General features: G+C 37.7%; 2 protein-coding genes across 12 annotated transcripts in view; both read left to right on the forward strand.

Annotated features, from left to right (window-relative positions):
• NFAT5 (nuclear factor of activated T cells 5) overlaps nucleotides 1-24073 on the forward strand; it is a gene marked incomplete at its 5' end in the record, with an annotated part of 220110 nt that overhangs the window by 183015 nt on the left and 13022 nt on the right. For 9 of the 11 annotated variants that reach the window (XM_082436144.1, XM_082436147.1, XM_082436148.1 and 6 more), the window contains 5 exons: nucleotides 206-378; nucleotides 6131-6265; nucleotides 6391-6443; nucleotides 11547-11679; nucleotides 16541-16624. In XM_082436144.1, coding sequence (XP_082292270.1) covers nucleotides 206-378; nucleotides 6131-6265; nucleotides 6391-6443; nucleotides 11547-11679; nucleotides 16541-16624 — 578 coding nt within the window. The remainder of the gene's footprint in view (nucleotides 1-205; nucleotides 379-6130; nucleotides 6266-6390; nucleotides 6444-11546; nucleotides 11680-16540; nucleotides 16625-24073) is intronic. The other 2 variants (XM_082436149.1, XM_082436151.1) reach the window with 1 other exon arrangement.
• On the forward strand, nucleotides 16632-22315 carry LOC309648073 (proline-rich protein 13-like). The gene is given in 3 exon segments (XM_082436177.1): nucleotides 16632-19793; nucleotides 19796-19951; nucleotides 19954-22315. Coding segments are annotated over 3 exon segments (414 nt in total). The 5' UTR covers nucleotides 16632-19756; the 3' UTR covers nucleotides 20175-22315.

The raw sequence follows: 24073 nt of genomic DNA on the forward strand, positions 1-24073 counted from the left end.
AAATGAAAAGTTGACAAGATGAGAAGTTATGAATATTCAGAACTTACCCTTCTCTGTTTTTTGAATTTGGAACCATATAATTATATTACATACTCAAAAATTAACAAGGAAGCAAATTATTTTTAAAAAGAAAACTTGTTTGATTAAGAATATTGTGCTATTTATACAACAGAAAATATCAGTTAATATATTTTTTCTGTATTAGGGTGGACTGCGTAGGGATATTGAAATTGAGGAATGCTGATGTTGAAGCCAGAATAGGAATTGCTGGTTCCAAGAAAAAAAGCACTCGTGCCAGATTGGTTTTTCGAGTTAATATCACAAGGAAAGATGGCTCCACTTTGACACTGCAAACACCCTCTTCTCCGATTTTATGTAGTAAGTAAGAAAATATGGAGATATTAAATATATGGAATTTTTTCCCTTTTCTGTTAATCTTTTGATATCTCTAAATATCAGTTGTTTTTCATACTCCAGCTTGTGATCACGAAAAATTTGAAACATTTTCAAAGCTATAGTTAAATTTTCTAGGTTAAATTAAAGGTGGGTAATTTCTAATAAAATTCAAAAGGAATGTAGCATTTTGTAGTTTCCTCTTATCCTATACTGATTTAAAAAGTAATTTGGGGCTTCCTTGGTGGTGCAGTGGTTGAGAATCTGCCTGCCAATGCAGGGGACACGGGTTCGAGCCCTGGTCTGGGAGGATCCCACACGCCGCGGAGCGGCTGGGCCTGTGAGCCACAACTACTGAGCCTGCGCGTCTGGAACCTATGCTCCGCAACAAGAGAGGCCGCGACAGTGAGAGGCCTGCGCACCGCGATGAGAAGTGTGACCCCCGCTTGCCGCAACTAGAGAAAGCCCTCGCGCGAAAACGAGGACCCAACACAGCCAAAAATAAATAAATTAATTAAAAAAAAAAAAGTAATTTGAACAGTTTGCCTGAAGTAAATTGCAAAGGCACAGGATTTTCACAGCATCTTCATAGTGTGATAAATCGCTGTGATTCTAAGTGTTTTGTATTAGAATGTAAGAAACAATAAGGTAAGCAGAACTTTGTAAATATATAGCAGTTGGAGTTCTGATTACAAATTAAAGTATTATAGTATAGTGGGAAATGAAATTCTTACTTTGCTAACCTTGGCATAGAAAGTAAATGATGTGTGTGTGTAATTTTTTTTTTTTGGCTGTGTTGGGTCTTTGTTGCTGTGCATGGGCTCTTCTCTGGTTGCGCAGAGCGGGGGCCACTCTTTGTTGCAGTGCCCGGGCTTCTCATTGCGGTGGCTTCTCTTGTTGTGGAGCACGGACTCTAGGCGCACGGGCTTCAGTAGTTGTGGCATGTGGCCTCAGTAGTTGTGGCTCGTGGGCTCTAGAGTGCAGGCTCAGTAGTTGTGGCTCGCGGGCTGTAGAGCAGAGGCTCAGTAGTTGTGGCGCACGGGCTTAGTTGCTCCGCGGCATGTGGGATCTTTCCGGACCAGGGATTGAATCCATGTCCCCTGCATTGGCAGGCGGATTCTCAACCACTGCACCACCAGGGAAGTCCATGTGTGTGTATTTAAATTCAGTCATGTTGTATGTGCTTCAAGATATAGTCTGGTTTCCCTGTAATGAGTATTATTACAAGTAATAAATAGGAAAACTTTTTCCTTTGTACATCCCTTAAGAAGATTTTCATTAACTATTATTTTCTTTGGCCTTGCTTCTGAATTCAAAAGAGCAGAAGAGACTGAGTTCCATTCACTTGAACTTCCTGTTGGGTCGTTATGGGTATTATGACCTTGGTACCTCCAGGATACCTACAAAGCCTTTGTTATTTAATTGTAGCTTAGTTTTGTCAAATTATTCACCCTTGGTAAATCTTATTTTTCCCTTCCTTTCTAATTCATCTCAGAAGTGACTATACCCCTACGTTAGCTTGGCAAACACCCTAATTTTAAAAAGAAAGTAGTAAATATCTTTCTGATCTCAAGAGAGCTCATTTGGGGCTTCCCTGGTGGCACAGTGGTTGAGAATCCGAGCCCTGGTCTGGGAAGATCCCACATGCCACGGAGCTACTAAGCCTGTGCGCCACAACTACTGAGCCCACGTGCCACAACTACCGAGGCCACGCGCCTAGAGCCCGTGCTGCGCAACAAGAGAAGCCACTGCAATGAGAAGCCCGCGCACCGCGACAAAGAGTAGCCCCCGCTCACCGCAACTAGAGAAAGCCCACGCGTGGCAACAAAGACCCAATGCAGCCAAAAATTTTTTAAAAAATAAAATTAAAGTAAAGAGAGCTCATTTGGATTTCTCTATTTTTCATTATTATGAAAAATTTGTTTTGATACTAGTATTTCCTTGGGCTATTTCTGGATAATGTTCAGTTATAAATATGCTGCTTTTAAAGTTTCTAGATTCCATGTCCATTCTATTATGTTCAGATAGGGACAGAATAAATAATCTGTAGATGGTTTATTGAGTTATAAAGCTTTTCTAATTTAGGTGCTAATTTACTATAAATCACAATATGTCTCAACTTGAATATTATTAGGATGGAGTTTCAATTTTAGTGGGGCATGTGCAGTTCTTCTTTTATATGATCTAATACTTTGAGCATGACCATAGCCACTCTATGTTCCATTATGGGTTTATGGTTTGTGTTTATTTCCGTGAATATAACCTTTTTGGCAGGTTTGAGCAGTTGGGGTAGAATGAGAGGTAAAAAGGAAATAGGTTAGTAAGAAGGGTTAGAATTGGAATGGGAGGTAGAAGGAAACAGGAAGATGAGAGGGAGGTAGAAAAGGAAGAGGGGCCAAAAGGTTCTAGAGGTGGAAGGGAGGAGAGGAAACAGATACTTGATCTTCCATCTAGAGACATTCAATGGAAAGAAGGCCTAATGCCAGAATTCATGTTGTGCCTTGTGACCTTAGAAAAACAGTCCTGCTTCTACTTGTTGGTTTAACAGTGGCCATTGGATCCATTGTCTTTTTGTTTGTTGTTAAGGGGATAGAAGAATCATCCCCTTTTATATTCTTCACACCTTTAGATGTCTCCAGACAATACATATATACTAGATCAAATTAAGAATATCAATTTTCATACTTTTTTAGAATCCACCCTTCTATAATAATTTTTTTAATGTGGCAAAATTAATCATAGCTTTCTTCAATATAATGTATTTTAGATTTTGTCTTACTAATGCTTATTGTATTAAATCTTACTGAATTTAACGAGTTCCTACTTTCCTTATTTCTAGCTCTTCCACAACTTTAGAGAAGGGATAATATCATTGAGTAAACTTTTCTTCTCTTTACAGACATTAAAAAGCCTTACTAATTCTTTTGACAGGTTGAAATATTTGCTTTGTTATTTTTCAGTATTCAGATGTTCATTAATTTTTTTCAGCTTTTTATTTTTTTTTATTTTTGGCTGTGTTGGGTCTTTGTTGCTGCGCGAGGGCTTTCTCTAGTTGTGGCGAGCAGGGGCTGCTCTAGGCATGCGGGCTTCAGTAGGTGTGGCATGAGGGCTCAGTAGTTGTGGCTCGCAGGCTCTAGAGCGCAGGCTCAGTAGTTGTGACGAACGGGCTTAGTTGCTCCACGGCATGTGGGACCTTCCTGGACCAGGGCTCAAACCCATGTCCCCTGCGTTGGCAGGCGGATTCTTAACTACTGCACCACCAGGGAAGTCCCTCAGCTTTATTTTTGAGGCCACTATTTGAACAGCATCTAAAAGCACATTGTTTTTTATAATACCAGAAAGGTGCCTGCTTTTTTTGTTACAGTTTTTTAAAGCAATGTGATCACTTTCAAGAGTCAGCTTACTAATTACTTAAAGATAAAAATAAAACAGTTAATGCGTAAATAATCCTGATTTCAGTTCTGTTTAGTATGGAGTATGTCCTGTTAGGTAACCATTAAACTTTTTAATAGAAAAGACCTTTTAAGGTCAAAAGTTAGAAGTTAAATTATCTTGAACAGACTAGTTCTTTGTGTAATGTAAATACAAATATATAAAAGATAAATACACATTGTACCTTCAGAGGGGCCTCATTTGGCCATCTTAAGCCTTTAATACATAAAAGGAAAAAATGAGGTAGGAAAAAAGTTTTGATAATCATGAGTGAAGTGGAATTTCCATATAGTATTTTGAAAGTTGGGGGGAAAGGTTATAGACTTTCCATTCATTTTGTTAATACAATATGTGCATATAATTTTGCACCTCTTATTGTTTTCTAATCAAAATAATATCTATCATATTTTTCTTGAATGTTGTATAAAAACAAGTATCTAGTTCCAGTGTTACTCCAAAAAGTTATAAATTCACTTAATTAAGTTCACTTAATTCTCTAAAAGGATATGTAATTACCAGTGTACGACCAGTAACTGTTTCCATTCTGTTCATACATTAACCCTGTGGGTTCCAGACAGTGTATATGTTTATTCAATCACAATTTCTTTTAAACTCAGACATTGCTGAAAATATTATTTGCCATTCAGATATTGAATTAGGATAAGATACTTGTTTGTATTAACAAGTGAGGCTAAATGGTGCTACGGTAACAACCAACCAAAAAAATCTAAGTGGCTTACACAACAAAGTTTTACTTCTTCCTCATTTTATGATAATATTGGGTGTAGTTTGGAAGCAGCTCCATTTTCTTCACTCTGGGAACCAGGCTTTAGAAGCTGCCCCTTTCTGGGATATTGCCATTTTTGTAGTGGAGGAAGATGGTAGAACCACGTGGGGCTCTTAAAGCCTGGAAGTGGCACATTAATTACTTCAGTTCACATTTCGTTATACGAACAAGTCACATGGCCAGTCCTTACATGAGTGGAGCAAGAATGACGTTGAGTGGAGCAAGAGCCTTCCCACAAGGAACGGCAGGCCTAGGGAAAGAGGGGCAGTAAATATTTTGACAAGGATAATTTCCCATATTACTTTCTTGTAAAGATAAAATTAAGTATTAAATATGTAAGTATTTAATGAGAAAAAAACTTAAACTTTTCCTAAAGTTTAATAGACTATCTCATTAATTTAGAAGTTGATAAGTTATACAGCCATGTTAAGGTTTACCTTTGCAGTATATATGTTGTTAGGGTGTACTAAAACAACAAATAGTGTATTCTATTTCAAAGTGCTTAATCTTAAGGAAGCAGGTTTTTGAGTACCTAAAAGGTATGTATTTGCATTAACCAGTATCCCAGAGAGTATTCTGGTGGAAAACTAGTCCTTAGGCGTCAATATGGAAGAATGTTTCTGGAGTCAAATATGTTGGGGGGACTGTGTACTATACCCACTTCTTGGATATTTACAGTGTACATCAGAATGTGAAATGCTTGGAGAAATCCTATTGTTCATTTAGCTTTGCTTAACTCAGTAATTCCCAGATACACTTACTTTGGAACCTGTTTTACTAAGCAGTACATATTAAATTTTCTTAAGGAAATCATGACATGAGGAAGTTGGTAGGCCAGTTACAATTTCTTAGATCTGGCTCCTGCTCAGTACTAGTCAACCTATTTGTTAATTGTACTAGTGGTTAGTTAGTCTTTGTAATTGAAAAACAAGTGCATTTTATCTTTAACCTCAGGGTATCCTAGTTCAAGGAGATACCCTGGTAGAAAGAATTACTCTGAATTGCATTCAGTCTGTTTTCAGGTGTTCTTCTGGTTTAGAGCCTGAGTCCTGGGTCTAGATCCTTAAAGATGCCCTCAATACCACCCATAGGCTCACATTGCCTCAGAAGTCTTGTAATGGCATAGCATAGCTGACATTTTTAAGGTTAGGATTGTGAGATAGATTTGTTTCTAAATTGAATTTTTTAAAAATATTAAGACAAAAACATGACCAAATTCATATTTTACACCTTTTTTTGTTCATGTAATGAGAAAACAGATGACAGCTAATAAATTAAAATGTCATCACAGACATTAATCCATCCCTATAAAATCTTACAATAGTTATTAAAAATTAATACAGACTTTTCTGTTTTTTCTTTGCTTTCTGTTATGGTAAAATTTAATATGCAGAATAAAAGAAGTCAAATTCAGGGGTCAACAAAGACAACTTATAGAACTGGATAATTGAGAGTTGATTTTAGATAAGAAGTAAGTGTTGGTGGTTCTTTTTATGGAATGCTTATATATATCTACAGCTCAGCCAGCAGGAGTGCCAGAAATCTTAAAGAAGAGCTTACATAGCTGTTCAGTGAAAGGAGAGGAAGAAGTATTTTTAATCGGCAAGAACTTTCTGAAAGGAACTAAAGTTATTTTCCAAGAAAATGTTTCTGGTAAGTAGGCACAATACTGCCTTAGAAATTGTTGCGTGTTTCACTTTGTTATAAAGATATAGTTGTAGCTACAAAGTAAAAAATTTTTCACAATTTTAGTAAGTCACTGTTTTTATTTCAATCAGATGAAAACTCTTGGAAGTCGGAAGCTGAAATCGACATGGAATTATTTCATCAGGTATAATTTAAACTTTTTATAGTTTGATTGTTTACTCTCTGAGAAATTGAGTTTTGCTCCAAAATTTTCCTGCATTAACAAATTTCTTCTTTATATGGGGTTGATGTAAATCATTTAAAGTTTCTTTCTTGGGTTTCTTTAACTGAAATAGTTTTATTCCACTGATGCTAGAAATGACAGTTCTCTATTTGAAAAAGTTAAGAGCGTTAGCAAATTACCATTGTTAATGAATGAAACATTTCTTTCCTAATATTTATTTGCTCTGAGGATTTGGATTATCTTAACTGTACTATTTAGTTAAATCAAAGGGAAACATTTATTGAGTACCTGCTATGTGCCAGGTGTTTTATACTTGTTAGTTACCTTTTTGCATTCAGAAGCGCTACTTGTTACACTTAAAGAGTCTATATTTGTAGGACCTTGCTATATATTGTTTTCCAAATAACAAGGAAAAAAGTTTGAAAACAAGGATAAAGGACTGACTTAAGAATTAGTATGTAGAGCAGATAAGACCAACCTCATAGAAGTTGAAACTAACAAAAGAGAAAGACAAACTTATGAGTAAATCAGATATAAGGCATATGCAGAAGACTGGTATGTATAAGTACAGTTCATAAAGAACAGAGAAGCAAAAGAACACAAATCAGAGCCAGCCAAAGGGAGAGACACATAAAGTAAGGTCTGGGAGTGTCCTGAAGGTGAAGCTTCCTGTCCTCACGGATTCCTTACCCTCTCAGCACATTGATGTGTGACAACATAGGCAGTACATACAGAGTACTGCCTATTAGGAAGCTCATCCAAGCTATTGGTATTCAGAGTTTTTATTTGTGTTGGATCACATACTGCCCGTGCAGCTAACCTTTAGTCTCCAGTTCCCCCAGAGGTTGGAAATGATATGACATGTTTCAAAGCTGTCTTCATAAATTACATTGTTAGACTTTTCAGTGGCCAAAGCCCCTAAACAAACAAAGATACTTCTGTCAGACAGGACATTCTAGGGGCCTAGAGATCACCTCCCAGTAGCCAAGGGAAAAGACTAGACCTCACTTTGAGTTAAATTAATTCTTCACTACATAGTATCATGTAAGGTGGAGCTTCCTGTATACCTAGACAAATGCTATGCAGAATGTTCTCCTCTAGCCTATGCTACTACATGCTGTCAAGAAGAGATAGTAGGACTCAGCAGCCATTCCTTTGTCACATTTACCATCAGATAATGTCTGCTAGACTAGTCTTAACTGAAATTCTAGTACCTGCTTTGTGACTAACAATCTGTGTTACCTGTGTAAGACAAGTCTCTCTTTTGCCCCAGTTTTCTAATCTATAAGATAAACTCTTTTACTAGATTATTTGAGGTTCCTTCTAACTCTGGCATTTTATGATTTCTTGTAAAACTTGTTGATCAGACCATTCCCACTTCAGAGCTTATAAGCTCGGAAAAAGATTATCTGCTGGAAAAAAGAAAGTCGTTACTTTGAATCCAAGCAGATTTTTCTAAGAAATTAAAATTCAGGGACTTCCTGGTGGTCCAGTGGCTAAGACTCCGCACTCCCAATGCAGGGGACCTGGTTCAGTCCCTGGTCAGGGAAGTATTATAGATCCTACATGCATGCTGCAACTAAGAGTTCGAATGCCACAACTAAAAGATCCCGCGTGTTGCAACTAAAACACGGTGCAGCAAAATAAATAAATAAATAAATATTTTTTAAAGATGAAGAAATTAAATTTCAAATATTCTTCTCTTTTTACCTCAGAGAACATTCTGCCTGCTCCACAGGTCTCCCAATCCTTTGTATGTTTTGTCTCTATTGTACTCCTAGCTCAGTGGTAGTTAATTGCTCTTAATTTTTGAGAGTAGTATTTTTAAAAAGCTTACTATCACTACCTACAATTTACTTAGTTTTTAATTCAAATCACTTGTAGAATTTCTGGATTCAGATTGAGGAAGTAAGAAGAATTAGTATGAAAATAGGTTCATTTGGCTTTTAAAAGGTTTCGGGGGCTTCCCTGGTGGCACAGTGGTTAAGAATCTGCCTGCCAATGCAGGGGACACGGGTTTGAGCCCTGGTCCAGGAAGATCCCACATGCCACAGAGCCACTAAGCCCGTGCACCACAACTGCTGAGCCTGCACTCTAGAGCCCACGAGCCACAACTACTGAGCCCATGTGCCACAACTACTGAAGCCCACGTACCTAGAGCCCGTGCTCCACAGCAAGAGAAGCCACTGCAATGAGAAGCCCGCACACTGCAACAAAGAGTGGCCCCTGCTCTGCACAACCAGAGAAAAGTCCACGCACAGCAACGAAGACCCAATGCAGCCAAAAAATAGAATAAATAAAATAAAATAAAATAAATTAAAAAAATAAATAAATAAAAGGTTTCAAATTAGATTTGCTTAAATATGCTCTCCAAAGCAAGTGGAGTAAAAGGTTTGTTTAAATAAAATATGCATCTGACTTTTAGATACTAATTCTGTTACTAATTACCAAGAAACAAGTTTTTATTCAGAAGAATAATTTCAGTTATTGAGTTTGCCAAATATGTAATTTTAAGATTGGGAAGATACTTCACAAGTCCATCCATTCAACCATCTCCTTAACTGTAGGTAGGACTGCTTTGTGATGTAGTTGCAGTGTTTAAACAAAGGCAGGTGGGCAAGATTTTAAGATTCTGTTTCTTAGAAGTTGGATCACTGCAGGTACATTTTTTGATGGCCTCATGTGCAGTTGAGTATGTGCATTCAGATTTTTGGCCCCTAATACCTGTGGATGTACACACATTTATATATGTTTTTCCACCTGAATTAGAAGTGTGATTTTTTTTTTTTGAGGGTCACAGTCATTTATTTTCACATTTTTTCCCCTCATTACATTGGGCTAGGAAAAAAGAAGTCATGAGTGTATAGAATTGTGCTAGTCCATTGTCTGTCCTTCGAATCAAACTGGGATCCAGGTTCCAACTGTAAGTTCTCAATCTGACTCAGTGTCAGAGAGAGTTGACCACTGTTGCTGGGGGCCAGGGGGAGAAATGCAGGAAACAGGCATGGACTTGACTGTGGAAGGTACATGTTCCAGGGCTCCCATCTGGGTACCTGAGGATCCTCTATGTAGATCATATGTGGGGGAGCCCACAGCAGCTCCTGAAAGCAATCAGGGATGGCACACGCAGGGGGCTGGTACTCGGGTGGTGGGACATCAGCCACTTCTGAGAAGTCCTTGTTCTCCCCTCTGTGTTCTAGGATCCTGTGAAGGGCCTCTCCATAAGGACATGGCAAGGGTTCACTCCTTGGTCTCTGGTTGGCTTCATGAACGGTCCAATATAAGTCCTGCATGTTTATTAGCATCTGGAGACATTTTCTCCTGCTCTTATTTATGCCCGTTTGCTTGAGATGCCTGGCAATTATTCTTGATGCTGTGTGATAATTCTTCTTTAACTCTTCATCTTCAAGGAGTTCCCATTCTTGTAGGAAACTCCTAATCTCATGGTTGCTCCAAGGTTTAACACACTGGTCTGAGGGCAGTTCTTCTCCCTGGGTTTCTTTTACCTTCTCTACTTCCTGGAGGTGTCTAGTAATTTCAGCCTGAAATGTCACTTTCTCCATTTTTATTCTGAGTTTCCTCTGCAGCCTCAGGGCCTAATCCAGGAGCAAGAGAGCTGGCACTTACTCTGCTTTGCTGGAATTCAGGAGATTAGGTGGTCTCCTGAAATGTGTCTGCTCCTCTCTGCTTCTGGCAGTGTCTCGAAGTGTGATTTTTTTTGAGATGGCTAACTGGACTCAGGAAGCATTCTATTAATGCCATAAATAAGAAGCTATTTTTAAATGTATAATGTGACTATTTCAGAGAGTGTTTTAAGATGGCTTAGAAACAAATTAAGTGCTCAGAAATCAAAATCTTGGCCTCATTTGTCACATGTTCTATTCAACTGAGTCAACCAACTACCATAGTCTAACTAAGTAAAAAATGTCATCACATTCACTTCATCCTCAGCTATCACCATTGGCCTCCTGCATATCACATACTCAGTATAAAAAGGATAATCACTACCCCTTGATATTCCTTCCCAATACTATAACATACTAGGGAAGAAGAGAACAAGTCAAATGTGGTTCATTGTGTCTTCTAAGAAGAATAAGTGCTGCTGAAGCATTTATGGAACTCTTCCTTTCTCTTAAAAGGATGCTTCTACCACTATTTTCACATACAAAAAAATGACTTTAATCTCCTGAGGTTTGGGTAAGCTGAACCCTACTGACTTTAAATGAGAATTAAAGTGGTTAGGAAGCAGTGAACTGCATTGCGAAGTATTGATACATCTCACTGTTAAGGTTTACAAAACATATGGTAACTGACATTATGCATGGTGGACATATTTTTTTCCTGAATATATATTCATTCTTTTTTTCGACAAATATATTTGAGTATATTTTGTGTGAGGTGCTTAACCATGGAGATAGAATGAAGAACAGAACATCCTAGGTTCTCATGGAGGTTACATTCTTGTGGTTGGAGAGGGACAAAAAACAAGCAGATAATCACAGTAATTTCAGGTGGTGATAAGTGCTATTTTAGAAATAAACAAGATTATGTGGTCAGATTGGAGAGGGGTGCTACTTTAAATAGGATGGTCAGAGAGGGCTTCTCTGAGGAGATGACATTGGAATGAGACCTGAAAATGGGTAAGGAACTAGCCATTTGAAGAGGTAAAGGAAGAGTTTTCCAGTGAGAGAGAACAGAAAGTTGTAAAGGCTCTGAGGTAAAAATGAATTTAGTGTGTTAAAAGAATGAATTTACTGTGTTAGTGTAAGAAGGGCAGTGTGACTGGAATGTAACAAGCTGGAGGAGAAGGGGAATGAGATAAAGTTGACAGGGCAGGGACCTTGTAAGCCATTGTAAAACATTGGTATTTTACCTTAAAAGCAGTTTTAAGATTAATGTCCTGATGCCCGTGAACCTGAGCTTTTAAATACTACATTTTTTCCCCTAGTCAGAATTTTTAAACTTTACAACTAACAGGAAATGTACTTAATTATAATATTTTATTTCAAAATTTTAATTTAAACATTACTTCTTTTCTGACTCTTGTAATTTTCTTTCAATTAGAATCATCTTATTGTGAAGGTTCCCCCATATCATGACCAACATATAACTTTGCCAGTATCAGTGGGAATATACGTAGTGACCAATGCTGGAAGATCTCATGATGTTCAGCCATTCACTTACACTCCAGACCCAGGTATGTCAAAATAAAAAGTTCTGAATCAAAAGGAATAATTAACTTCTAGTTCTTTGGAAGAATATGAAGAAGACCAGCCAACTTAAAAGAGAAAGTTGTGTGCTAAGATGAATTGATATCAGTATTTTTTGAAGATGGCATTATTTCCTAAGAAGATGGCCACCAAACACTGCTTTTACTCTTATATTAAGGGAACTGTTTCTGCCTTATGCTCTAATAATAAAAGAAAAGCTAGAAATGCTCTGAAGTCAGGCTCTCCAGAGTTGTCATACAAGTTACTCCTTGGTAAGAATTACCATTCATTGAGTACCTCTTATGTGCAGAAAGATGAAAGTGACGACTTTGAGAAACTGCTAATAGTTTTTAGTCTGGCTGGCTTATAGGATGCATTTTGGGAGAGGTGAGAGATAGCTTGGAATGATAAGTGATAATATCACAAATAGAATCATATGCCTGTAACATTTTCTAATTTGTGTTATCAAAAATATCAGAGACTTCTGGTGAATAAATATTTTATATATAATTTTAAGCATTTAGGTAAAATAGGTGCTTAAGAAACCAGAGCAGTTGCTTATAAATTTAGCTCTCTGGGTAAGAAGTGTCCTAAGAGTTTTTTGCCTGCATTAGTTTAGTTGCCTGAAGAAGAGAAGGCTTTTCCTGGAGAAGCAGAGAGAACATTTTGGAAATGGAAACCCTTCACATGTTTTGTTGACCTAGGCTTGGTTTCTGCCATGCTTACCATGGTTTACTCCATTCTATCTCAGGCATGCTTTAGAGGTAGAAGTTCTTCCATATCTTTACATTTACCGATATGTTATTCCCAAATAGTTCAGGATTCAGTGAGGTACAAAGTGAAAAATGGTAGCAAGGAAAGAAAGCCCTGGCAACAAAAGTGATGGAAACAGTCGCTAGGACAGAGTTGTAACTAGTCTTGATAATTACTTTCTATCACTTAATGCGATCTGTTCCCTTTTTGTTCTTTTTAATCATGTCTGAGTTTCACAGCATTGGTTATTTCCCACCAGTTTGCTACAAAAGTGTGCCACAGTATAGCACTAATGAAATCCTTTTAGTATTTATCTCAGAACAAAAGATCCCAAGTAGAAATTTCAGACAGAAAAAGACAAAGTTTGGAAATAATATACTGGCTTCAACAAAACTAGGGAAGAGGATATTGGTTTATACTTAAAGATGAAATAGTTGATTGTTTTCTTTCTAAGAAGGCCTCAAAAATCCAAGAAAATTTGATTTAAAACTAATGGTAGTTAAAGCATTTTAGTAACTGCTAGTTACTAAATATTAACATTTAGTACTTATGTGAGGAGGAGTTTGCTCATAGGGGGAGAAAAATGGCATACAGTAATTAAAATATTTGTGTGGGAAGGGAAGAAGGAAGTGTGTGTGTGTGTGTGTGTGTGTGTGTGTGTGTGTGAATAACCTTAAAGTTTTCGCCATCCTGAAAATACTGAGGTTTTGTTGTTTTTGTTTGGTTTTATGATCAATAATAAAGAACTTCAGAACTTTGAAGTGCTTAGCATCAGCACTATGAATCTTCATTTCTTAGTAATGAATGCTGATTATTAAAAATTTCCCTTTAATAAATTGCCAAATAAAACAGCTTTTAAGTGTTCTGTTTTAAAGCCTACACTAATTGGCTGTATTTGGCCACATTTAGGCAATCACTAACATACGTTTATTCTTTTAAGTATTTCCCCCTTGTACCGTATATATCATAGATAGCAGTCGCCCTCAGAAACTCTTACTTGAATAAATATATAATATGCAAATTTTATAGTGAGATCCAATGCTTTAGTTTCTGCCTTTATGATATAGCTAATTAAAGAATCTTCCCACAATTTCACTTTTTTATATTTTATAAAATGTGAGCATCTTTTTAGGTGTTCATGTGAGAGAATATGATTTCAGGAAAACTTGGTTATAGAAAATTTGCACTGTCTCATTATGATAAACTAATTGCTTTTGTGATTCATCCAGGGACTGTGGTTAAACATTTGAATAATCAGTGGTGTATAGTAATTGTAACAGCTAGAACAAGGCCCAGCATAATTTTTGTAAGTCAAGAGTAGAAATGGCAACTGCTACACCATTTTGTCTAAATATTTAAAAGTTATAGATAAAAATAACAAATAATTAAATAAAGTATATTCTATCCTCCTAATTTGACCAAAATACCTTCATAATAACCTGGAAGATTCGAATTGAGGATTTTCAAACTGCTTGGAGGTCCAAACTGGGATATGACAACATGAAGAAAGAGGAATCCCCAGGCTGGCATCCTTCTTTTCCCTCTCCTGGCTCCATCCTCTACCTGGAGGGCCTTGATGCACTGGCCAGTGCTCGTAAGCTCTGTTCACCCTATAGGCCTAAGATTTCACACATGGTCTATAGAGTAGTTGTGCAGAAAATTTTGGGATCTTGTATACTTGGTACACGGTCTAAAAGTAGGATTGAGGCGGGGCTCAAGTGTACATAAACTGGCTGGCTCCGCATGCTCTGCCAGACACAAGCCCCTCTAAAGCCTTCTGAGTCTATACTGCCAAAAATACATTGCATGTACATGCTCTTAGGCACTTACTTTGCAGAGTCGTAAAACCTTTGTTTCATTGCCAGTTAGTCACTGAAGCATTGCTTAGCCATTAATTTGTTTTACTTCCATCTATTTTTTTTTTTTTAAATGTATTTATTTATTTATTTGGCTGTGTTGGGTCTTCGTTTCTGTGTGAGGGCTTTCTCCAGTTGCGGCAAGCGGGGGCCACTCTTCATCACGGTGCGCGGGCCTCTCACTATCACGGCCTCTCCTGTTGCGGAGCACAGGCTCCAGACGCGCAGGCTCAGCAGTTGTGGCTCACGGGCCTAGTTGCTCCGCGGCATGTGGGATCTTCCCAGACCAGGGCTCAAACCCGTGTCCCCTGCATTGGCAGGCAGACTCTCAACCACTGCGCCACCAGGGAAGCCCCTTCCATCTATTAAGACACAGAAATCTCCTTAGTTTTTGCAGTGACTCTGCATTAGTAATTGCTATAAGAAATGGAGGATAAAATATTTATTCATAATTTTTTGTTGCTCTAAAGACAAATGACTAAAACTTGTTTTAAAAGTAGAAATTTAAAAATTTTTCAAAGATTAGTTTCCATCTTTAAATCTGTAATTATTAGAATTAATGTTATGCTTTAAAATTGTCTATGGGGCTTCCCTGGTGGCACAGTGGTTGGGAGTCTGCCTGCCAATGCAGGGGACACGGGTTCGAGCCCTGGTCTGGGAAGATCCCACATGCCGCGGAGCAACTAGGCCCGTGAGCCACAACTACTGAGCCTGCGCGTCTGGAGCCTGTGCTCCGCAACAAGAGCGGCCGCGATAGTGAGAGGCCCGCGCACCGCGATGAAGAGTGGCCCCCGCTTGCCGCAACTAGAGAAAGCCCTCGCACAGAAACGCAGACCCAACACAGCCAAAAATAAATATAAATTAAGTAAAATAAAAATTAAAAAAATAGGGCTTCCCTGGTGGCGCAGTGGTTGAGAGTCTGCCTGCCAATGCAGGGGACACGGGTTCGAGCCCTGGTCTGGGAGGATCGCACATGCCACGGAGCAGCTGGGCCCGTGAGCCACAATTACTGAGCCTGCACATCTGGAGCCTGTGCTCCGCAACAGGAGAGGCCGCGATAGTTACAGGCCCGTGCACCGCGATGAAGAGTGGCCCCCACTTGCCACAACTGGAGAAAGCCCTCGCACAGAAATGAGGACCCAACACAGCCATAAATAAATAAATAAATTTTTTAAAAAAATTTAAAAAAAATTTAATAAATTAAAAAAATAAAAATAAAAAAATAAAAAATAAAAAAATATAAAATTGTCTATGGATTTCTTTTCTCATCAATTCTATTCAATTGATAATTTCATTCAATTGATAGTTAATTCAAATTATCATTTGTTGGACCTCATGTGCAGCACAGCATGCTTAGATAAATTTTTTAACTTCATTCTTAGGAGATGTGTACATTTTGTCTCTTTATTCACAGTCAACTATCTCTTTATATTCTCTATAACCATCATTTTGCATTGTCATGTTAAGAATAAATTGAAAATAAGTTGACTCAATTCCCATTTTGAATAAATTAGGGAATAAATAAAATAAATAAATAAAATTAATACAATGAAAAATAGAAATTAACATCTATTTAAATAAAATTATTAAACAGTCATTTTAAGTAAAAACCTGTTTATTTGGAATTTATTTAACTTTACCATTCAGAACTGATCTCTACTTTCACGCTCATTAAAGTTTTCATAATAGATGTACTTGATATGTATAGATATAGTAGTGTAGTAATTCTCCATAAATAATAGCAAAGATTATATTTTCCAGGGCTTGCTAAAAAGAATAATCATAATGTTATAGATTTTGTATATTCATCACAGTTTTTTAAAAAATTTAGCTCAATTGACTCTGAATCAGTATTATTTTAAATAAATCATTTATGTAGGTAAATGGTGAATTTTTTTTTTCATGCTAGTGTTACAGTATATTTGGTAAGTTTAAAAAATCTCATATCAGTCTTCTACTCATATCAATATGTGTACTGTTACAAGAAAGATTTTTTGAAGTTGCGGTTGTTTTTATTTTGTTTTAATAAGTAAGCATATGCTTCTGCCCACTGGGAGACTGGTGCATTTTAGAGCGTAGACTGGTGATTATAAAAACTCATCTGAACCTAGAATTTCTGCTAAACAAATAATTTAATAGTGCTTTGTGAGAAGATATTCCAGTTAAAGAATTTTAAGATACACGTTTTGTTAGGATAAGTTTAAATAAATACATTAATCCTTTTTGTTTGTCTTAATAGCAGCAGCTGCTGCTTTGAATGTAAACGTGAAGAAGGAAATATCTAGTCCGGCAAGACCTTGCTCTTTCGAAGAGGCCATGAAAGGTACCAAGTTAATTCTGCTCAAAAATTGTAAATTAGTGATGCTTTATTTTCTCTAGCAAACCTTACTATTTTATTTTCTCTTGTGTACTCAGAACACTTAGCAGGTTATCTTCCATATTGTAAAATAAATACTTGTTTGACTTTACTGAATGCAGAGATTTGCTTTCCAACTTGATATTTCCCTTCATTTACCATATAAACAACTTTTTTTTTTTAACATATGTTGGAGTAGAGGAGTTTTTGTTTTGTTTTGTTTTTTATTCCCAAATATTAAAAATCTTAAAAGTATATATAGAGTACAATAATGTATATAAAATAGCTTTATAAAGCTTCTTGCTGCCAATAAGAGTAGTACTTGACATTGAGACTAAAGAGACCAAAATAGGAACTTGGCATTTGAAAAAGTTGCTTTAGGTTCTTTAGGTACCATTCTTTCTTCTGACACCATTATTTCCAAACAGAAAATGAAGATATCTTCAGGATGTTATAATGTGTTTCTCAATTATGATGCTTTTGTGCCATTACATATGAAGATGTCAATTGCATAATGGCCATTGATTTATTCCTGTAATTCTAGCTTTTACTTATATTTTTCTGCCATGAAATTCATATGAGTTAAATTTTAAAATTTTGTATACTTATATTTTTAAGGGGCATAATATGCTTAATACGTTTTATCAAATACAGTGGATTTTTTTTCCTATTGTCATAGTAAAATTCAGCATTCATATATATATTCAGTTCAGTATAGCTTGCCATTATAATTTCTATCAACAGTTCCAAAATAGATTAATTAGGAATTATGCACAAGTAAGTGCATAATTATCTGATTTAACTACAGGAAAATTTACAAGTCTCTGCTAGGGATAACCATGGCTAATGTTTCTCAAACATATATTAAATGCTAGGCAGCATTCCACACTCTTTACCAGCCTTATCTCATTTAATCTGCCAAAGTCTATGAGGTAGGAAATTTATGATTGTCATTTCACAGATGAGGAAATCAAGATTCCATAGAGGAATTTAAAAAGACAGGTCGAGCTTTAGTGTATAAGGTAACATCTAAGCAATAATAATTCAAACGGTGTTTATTAGATGAATAGTACCATAATTAATCAATCATTAGAGAAAGTCAGGGACATTTGTGGTCTGTCCTTTGCCAACTTTGATGTGTTCCTGCTTTTCTCCAAAAATTCCTTCATGCTTCTTTCATAGAGTATCAGGCTGGTGGGACACTAATGTAATCCAGTGTGAAATTTCTCATAATGAAGGTTAAAAGGTTTTAAATGCTATGTTTAATTTTTGGTAATAAAATGATTTAGTCATTTGATCAAAATCTTACAAGCCTAATAAATGGGTAAGAAACACACATACACATATTATTTTTCACAATTCAGACCTTCTTATTTTGACAATTTTATCAACTGAAATCATGTAAAATAATTTTATGAAGATATAAAATTAAATTGAATACTAAACTATCTTATCAGTTAAAATTTTTCATTTGTCATTTTTAAATACAGTATCATTAATTGGAGATTCCTGATCAGTTAAACCAACAATAACTTTCAACTAGGAATTTCCCTTGACAAATAGCTTATTTTTGTGATTCCTTGAAATCAGAGCTTTGGTATAATGCCCAGGTGCCCTCTGAGCGATTTAATTAGGTATGCTTTAATGATGAAGACTGAGCAACATGAATGACTTTTAAATTTGTGTTATGGCGTAATCCTCCACATAACATTCTTTAAAATAGCCATCAATTACAGTAAGATTTAGAACTTGATACACAAATATGACATTATGGCCAGACATTGAAAGCTTTCGCTCTGCAACAAGTTTCTCATTCCTTGGGGAGGGTTTGCAGGGGGAGGTGGAGAGTAAGGGGGATAACTGCACAACTGCTCAGTGAGATATTAAGGCTAGTGGTAAAGCATCATGATTCATTTTTCAGTTTTACCCAACTGTGTATATATTAATACAAAAGTAATACAGATTAAATAAGATAAAGTGTACAGTGTAAACTATTGTTCTAGATCGATCATTCAAAAACTCTGTGATGCAGGTTTAGGACCCAGGGATAGAGTATTGATGTGCAGTCTCTCAGTTTTAGCTTTGTAAAAAGTGGTTAATTGGATGAATGTGAAAAAATAGTTGCCAGCATATGTTTTTCTCTAACTGGTTGCAGTTATGTGAAAAGTTTTAGGAGCTTGTAGGAATCATAGAGATAATATAGTTCAATCTCATTTTACAGGTAAATAAACCAAAATTTAGAGAAGTTAAGTGATTTGCTCAAGGTCACACAGCTAATAACTGACAGAGGTTGCAACTTAGATTTCCCCCAAAACTCTATATTCTTTTTACTCTATTATTTCCATCCCTTATAAATCTTAATTCATATTTTAACCAAATGTATTTGTATATGACCTAAGTGCTGCTTGATGACAACAAACTTAGCAAAGATTGTTCTAAGTTTCCAAAATTGTTATTATTTGGCATGGATGGAAGGAGAACACTCTTTAAAAAATTATTTGGCATAAACTATCTATAACAGTATTCTTCATAAACTCAAATTGATACTGGGATGGTTAAATATGTCTGTCTAATTTACTTTCTGGGGAATTCCCTGGTGGTCCAGTGGTTAGGACTTCACGCTTTCACTGCCGTGGGGCCGGGTTTGATTCGCTGGTCAGGGAACTAAGATCTCGCAGGCCATGCGGCATGGCCAAAATAAAAAATAATAATTTACTTTCTGGATTTTTTGAATTGGCTTAAAACTTCTCCCCCAACTTCTAGGTAGTACAGACTTTACTTGTTTGTATGTTTTTCCTCCTTCACTAAAATGTAACCTCCAGGTAGTAGGGCTTTATCCATCTTATTCATCACTGGATCCACATAACCTAGAACAGTGCCTGGAACTTTGTAAGGGCTCAATAAATACATAGTGAAAATGTAGGAAGAAAAGATACTAAAAGCCATTTAGTATTATTTGCAAGTCTGTTAAGATACAGTTGTGGGTTCTGAGACAAGATAGTGCAGACTTAGCCCAGGCGGTGGTGTAAAGGTGACGGGACATCTGGATTCCTCAGTTTCCTTCTTTCTCCATTCCTGGATTGGAGGAAACACCTGAACATGTGGAATCCCAATGCTGGGCAGCCAGGACCAAATCCATACCCCCTAACATCGGGTACCCTAGAGGTTGCAATCCTGCCCATCCACCACCTGCCAACCCTACCTTTCCTCCAGGCCCCTTTCCCAATCCCCCAGGATCACCCCAGGGGAATCCAGCTTTTCCCCCTGGTGGACCCTGTCATCCTGTGCCACAACCACGTATCCAGGATGCCAACCCTCAGGTCCTTACCCCCCTGCATACCCACCACCTTCCCCTGGCATGCATCCTGTGAATCCTTTGGCTCCTGGCATGGTAGGACCAGGAGTGGTGATTGACAAGAAGATGCAGAAGGAAATGAAGAAAGCTCACAAAAAGAACCACAAACATGGCAAGCATTTCTCCTCTTCCTCCTCCTCTTCCAGCAGTGATTCTGACTGAATACAGGGCCTGGACCCTTCCCTCAAGTCCCTCCAGTTGTGCTCTCCCGTCAAGCTTCAGATGCCATCTTGTACTGGGGGAAATTAGCCCTTGAGTCTCTCCCCTCCGCACCCGTGCAGTCTGAGCCTCACTCTGCTTTTCAACCCTAACTGGCTAGGGAAAATGGGAAAAGAATTGCCATGGGCTAGCAAAGGCCGTATTCTCACTGCTTGGATAGAACTTTTAGCTGATGGTTTTACAAGAGTTTTACTTTTTGAAGATGGTGAAATTTGAGCAAAATGCTGAAGACAAGTCTAAGATCTGTAAAATGTGATTTTTTACTTCTTTTTGTAATACTTTTGATTGAGGAGATGCTGTGGAAATTTAATTATGGAAAACAAAAAACAAAAAAACAACCTGTACCTTTCTTGTAATTGTGGCATGCTTGGGTGATTTAGTGGCAAATAAACATTTCCCAGCAGGCCTTTTATTGATTGCACTTACTGCAAGGCTGCTGGGAAGTGGAGCCCATTTGGCTGATGAGCTCTGACTGCCATTTTGGAAACTAATCTCTACTCCTTAGCTCAGTATGCTCTCTCAGGTCCTCCTCTCATCTCCAACTCTCAGTCCGAATAGAGCTGTTTCTCCTGAGTGGGTGGTGGAGATAGTATAGACTCACTTTTCCCTGTTCCTCCTTTCTAAATCTACTTAATACCTTGGAAATATTCAGCAGTATAAAAGGACTTTGAAATATAGAAAGAAGGAATAGGACTGGCTGAACACCTTAGAACTTACAGAACAACAGCAAGTGAGTTACCTGGTTTTCTTTTTATCTCCCATTTTTCTGAATTGGGCAGCAGTTGCAACTCAGAACTGGCAACAGGCATAGACAAAATAATAAATCTATAAATAAGCATGAAAAGCCTGTTCTCTTTGGCCAAAAGATAAGGAAAGGGAAAGCCCAGTAGAGACTTAGTGGGATGACTCGTACCAAGTGACAGCAGCTGACCCATTAGCAGTGTTTGGGGGCCAACCCATCCCCTACCCAAACCTGCAATAGCAACAGCAGAATTTGGAAGGGTTAGCCTGCCCCATTCCCCACATCCGCCAACTAGTAATGGACCTGATCTGCCAACAGTGGAACCAGGAGGCCCAAAACACAGAACTCATATGTGCCAGCAGCAGCAGGTCAGTATGTCTGCAAGAGTGGCAAGGGCAGAACCCAGGGGGCCAACCCATCCTCCATCCCACAGCAGGCAGCAGCACACAGGCCCCCTCCACCTGCACTGGTGGTACCAGTAGGCCCTGTGTGTCTCTATCCTTCCCCCAACAGTGGAGAGAGACCTAGACCTGGCAGCACCTGGCCCTCCACCAGGGCCATAGTAAGATCCAGACCAAGTGTCTCCCAACCCTCCATCCAGTGGCAGAAGGCAATCCAGGGGCAGAAGGTAAACTAGACCAGGGTCTCCCAAACCTCTACCCAGTGGCAGAGAGCTATGCAGCCCAGACCCCACAGTTCTTGACCTTGTACCCAGTGGCAAAAGACAGCCCATGTAGTTGCTTCCCTTCCCCAACAGCACCAACAGTGATATAATGGGAACCCCATTAGTACCAGGAGACCAGAGAACATACCAGGAGAAAGGTTTTCCCTCCTGCAGGTCCAGCACCCCTCACCCCCACCTAATGACACCAGGCAGCCCAGGGAAGCACCTTCCACTCCTGCAGGCAGCACCAGCAGGATTCCAGCTGGAGCTCATGCAAAGCTAACACAACAAACAGACTAGAATAGGGCTCAGAAAACTAAATTATCATTGGCCATACAAAGACTTTGTGCATATGGCCATAGAAAGACTTGTATCTTTGAGTGAGCATTAGACAAAAAGTCCTTTCCTTGTTTGTCTACGCTAGTAGACATACCTATTTGTGAATAGTCTCCTTAGGAGAAGTAAAAGACTCCTGCTCAACTTATTCCACTTATTCTCACTTTCCAGAAGAAGAAAAATCACACTAATAAGAATTATTCTCTGGGAATTCCCTGGCTGTCCAGTGGTTAGGACTTGGGCTTTCATTGCCGTGGGCCGGGGTTTGATCTCTGGTCAGGGAACTAAGATCCCACAAGCCGTGCAGTGAGGTCAAGAGAGGGGGGGGGAGGGGGAGAGAGGGGGAGAGGAGGGGGGACAGAGAGAGAGGGAGGGGGAGGGAGAGGGAGAGAATTATTCCCTAAATAAATTTGGGGCAAATATGCATATAGATCTGTTAAGCAGTAACTGTGTAGGTGATGCATTTGTTTGTCAATGGATATTTATATGCAGTTTCTAATTGAAATGTAATATAAACTTGTTTTTAGATACTGAAAATTTTTAGGCCAGAAATACTATTAATGAAAATATGTAACACTGTAAGATTAACCAAATAGTCCACAACAAACTAAATTGACTACGATAAAGGAAAAGTAAAATTCATTCATTCATTTCTTCATTCAACAAATATTTATTGATTACGTACTATGCATCAGTCAACAACAACAAAATCTCTGCCTTCATGGAACTCACATTCTAATAGAATTCAAAAGCAAGAATAGCAGTTGATATTACAGGATCAACGTAAGACAACACTAATGGTCTTTCAAATTGTCTTGTGGGGTGGGCCTGAATTACTTTTAAATGCCTGCCCTGTGCATGATCTGATGCTTTGTCTCAGACAGAATTGGATTGTGAGTTGAATCATATTGGTATTGATAGTATCTAGGTGAAAATAGGTCCAGAGAACTCATGAGTAAATAATTCATTTCTTAGAGTAATAAAGCATAGAATATCGAAAGTTAAATGGGCACTTTTCCCTCCCCCAGTATAATCAATTTCCATAGGAATTGTTTCTAGCCAGCTGGCTGTGAGACAAGTTGAATAAAGACTAGAAGGTTTCAAATATTTTGAAATCAAAATATTTACAAAGATAACTATCCTGCTCATATACCATATTCCATTTTAAAACCCTCTTTGTAGCCAGGATTTCTTCTCAGTATCAAATTAAGAAATCTATGTATAAAAATATCAAATCACTATGTTGTATACCTAAGGCTAATATAATATTGTATGTTAATTATAATTCAATAGAAAAAGAAGTTTAACAGCTGAGCCTTCTGGGGAATCTATATTTCTTTACACAGGGTCTCAAAGTAGTGGTAAACTTTTAGATCAGAATTTGGCTCTGTGTTCAATTTAGGAGACTGCCATTAGTGATTATCAGTATGCTCCACTAAGTGCCAATGGCAGGCTTCAATAGACAAAAAAGAAGAAAGAGCATCAAGGGGGAAAAATAGTTATAATGAAGTGGTAGAACTTACCTATCTGCTATGTATTGCCTTTCCTTGGTTGTTAATCTATAACTACTTCTGAAAATGGAAGTAGATGGAAGTAGAAAAATACTTGCTGGTTTTGCTTTGGAAATTTAATTGGTAAACCTAAAATAGGACTTAAAATTTTTTCTTTTCAGAAGTTTAAGTACTATCTAAAAGAGAAATGTGTTCATGTGTCAACTTGGCAAATTCAAGTTTTCTAAGACATTAATTTAGAAAAGTGAAATCTGTTTGGTTAATTGGTGGCATCTTTTAATGAGAAACTTGAGTTTTGTTGAGGAAAGAAATGTTCAGACAATTCTATGGCCTTTAAAAAGTTTGGCTTTATACTGCCAGGCAGCCAGATAGTAAGAGAACATAACAGTTGTAATTGAGTAGCTTGAACCTCCTGGAGATTTCCAAGCTGTATCCTATAATATATGATGGTCATGTTAAGCAGTGTATTAATTCAGGGCACCTTGGAAGGGTGCTGGGGAGTATCACTTGATAACTGAAATGCTCAGTTGTTGATATTTAACTCATAGTCTCAGGCTCTTACCAGGAGTCCTCAGGGCACTGCTACTTA

The sequence above is a fragment of the Balaenoptera physalus genome (assembly GCF_965194825.1).
Source record: "Balaenoptera physalus genome assembly, chromosome: 19".
NCBI lineage: Eukaryota > Metazoa > Chordata > Mammalia > Artiodactyla > Balaenopteridae > Balaenoptera > Balaenoptera physalus.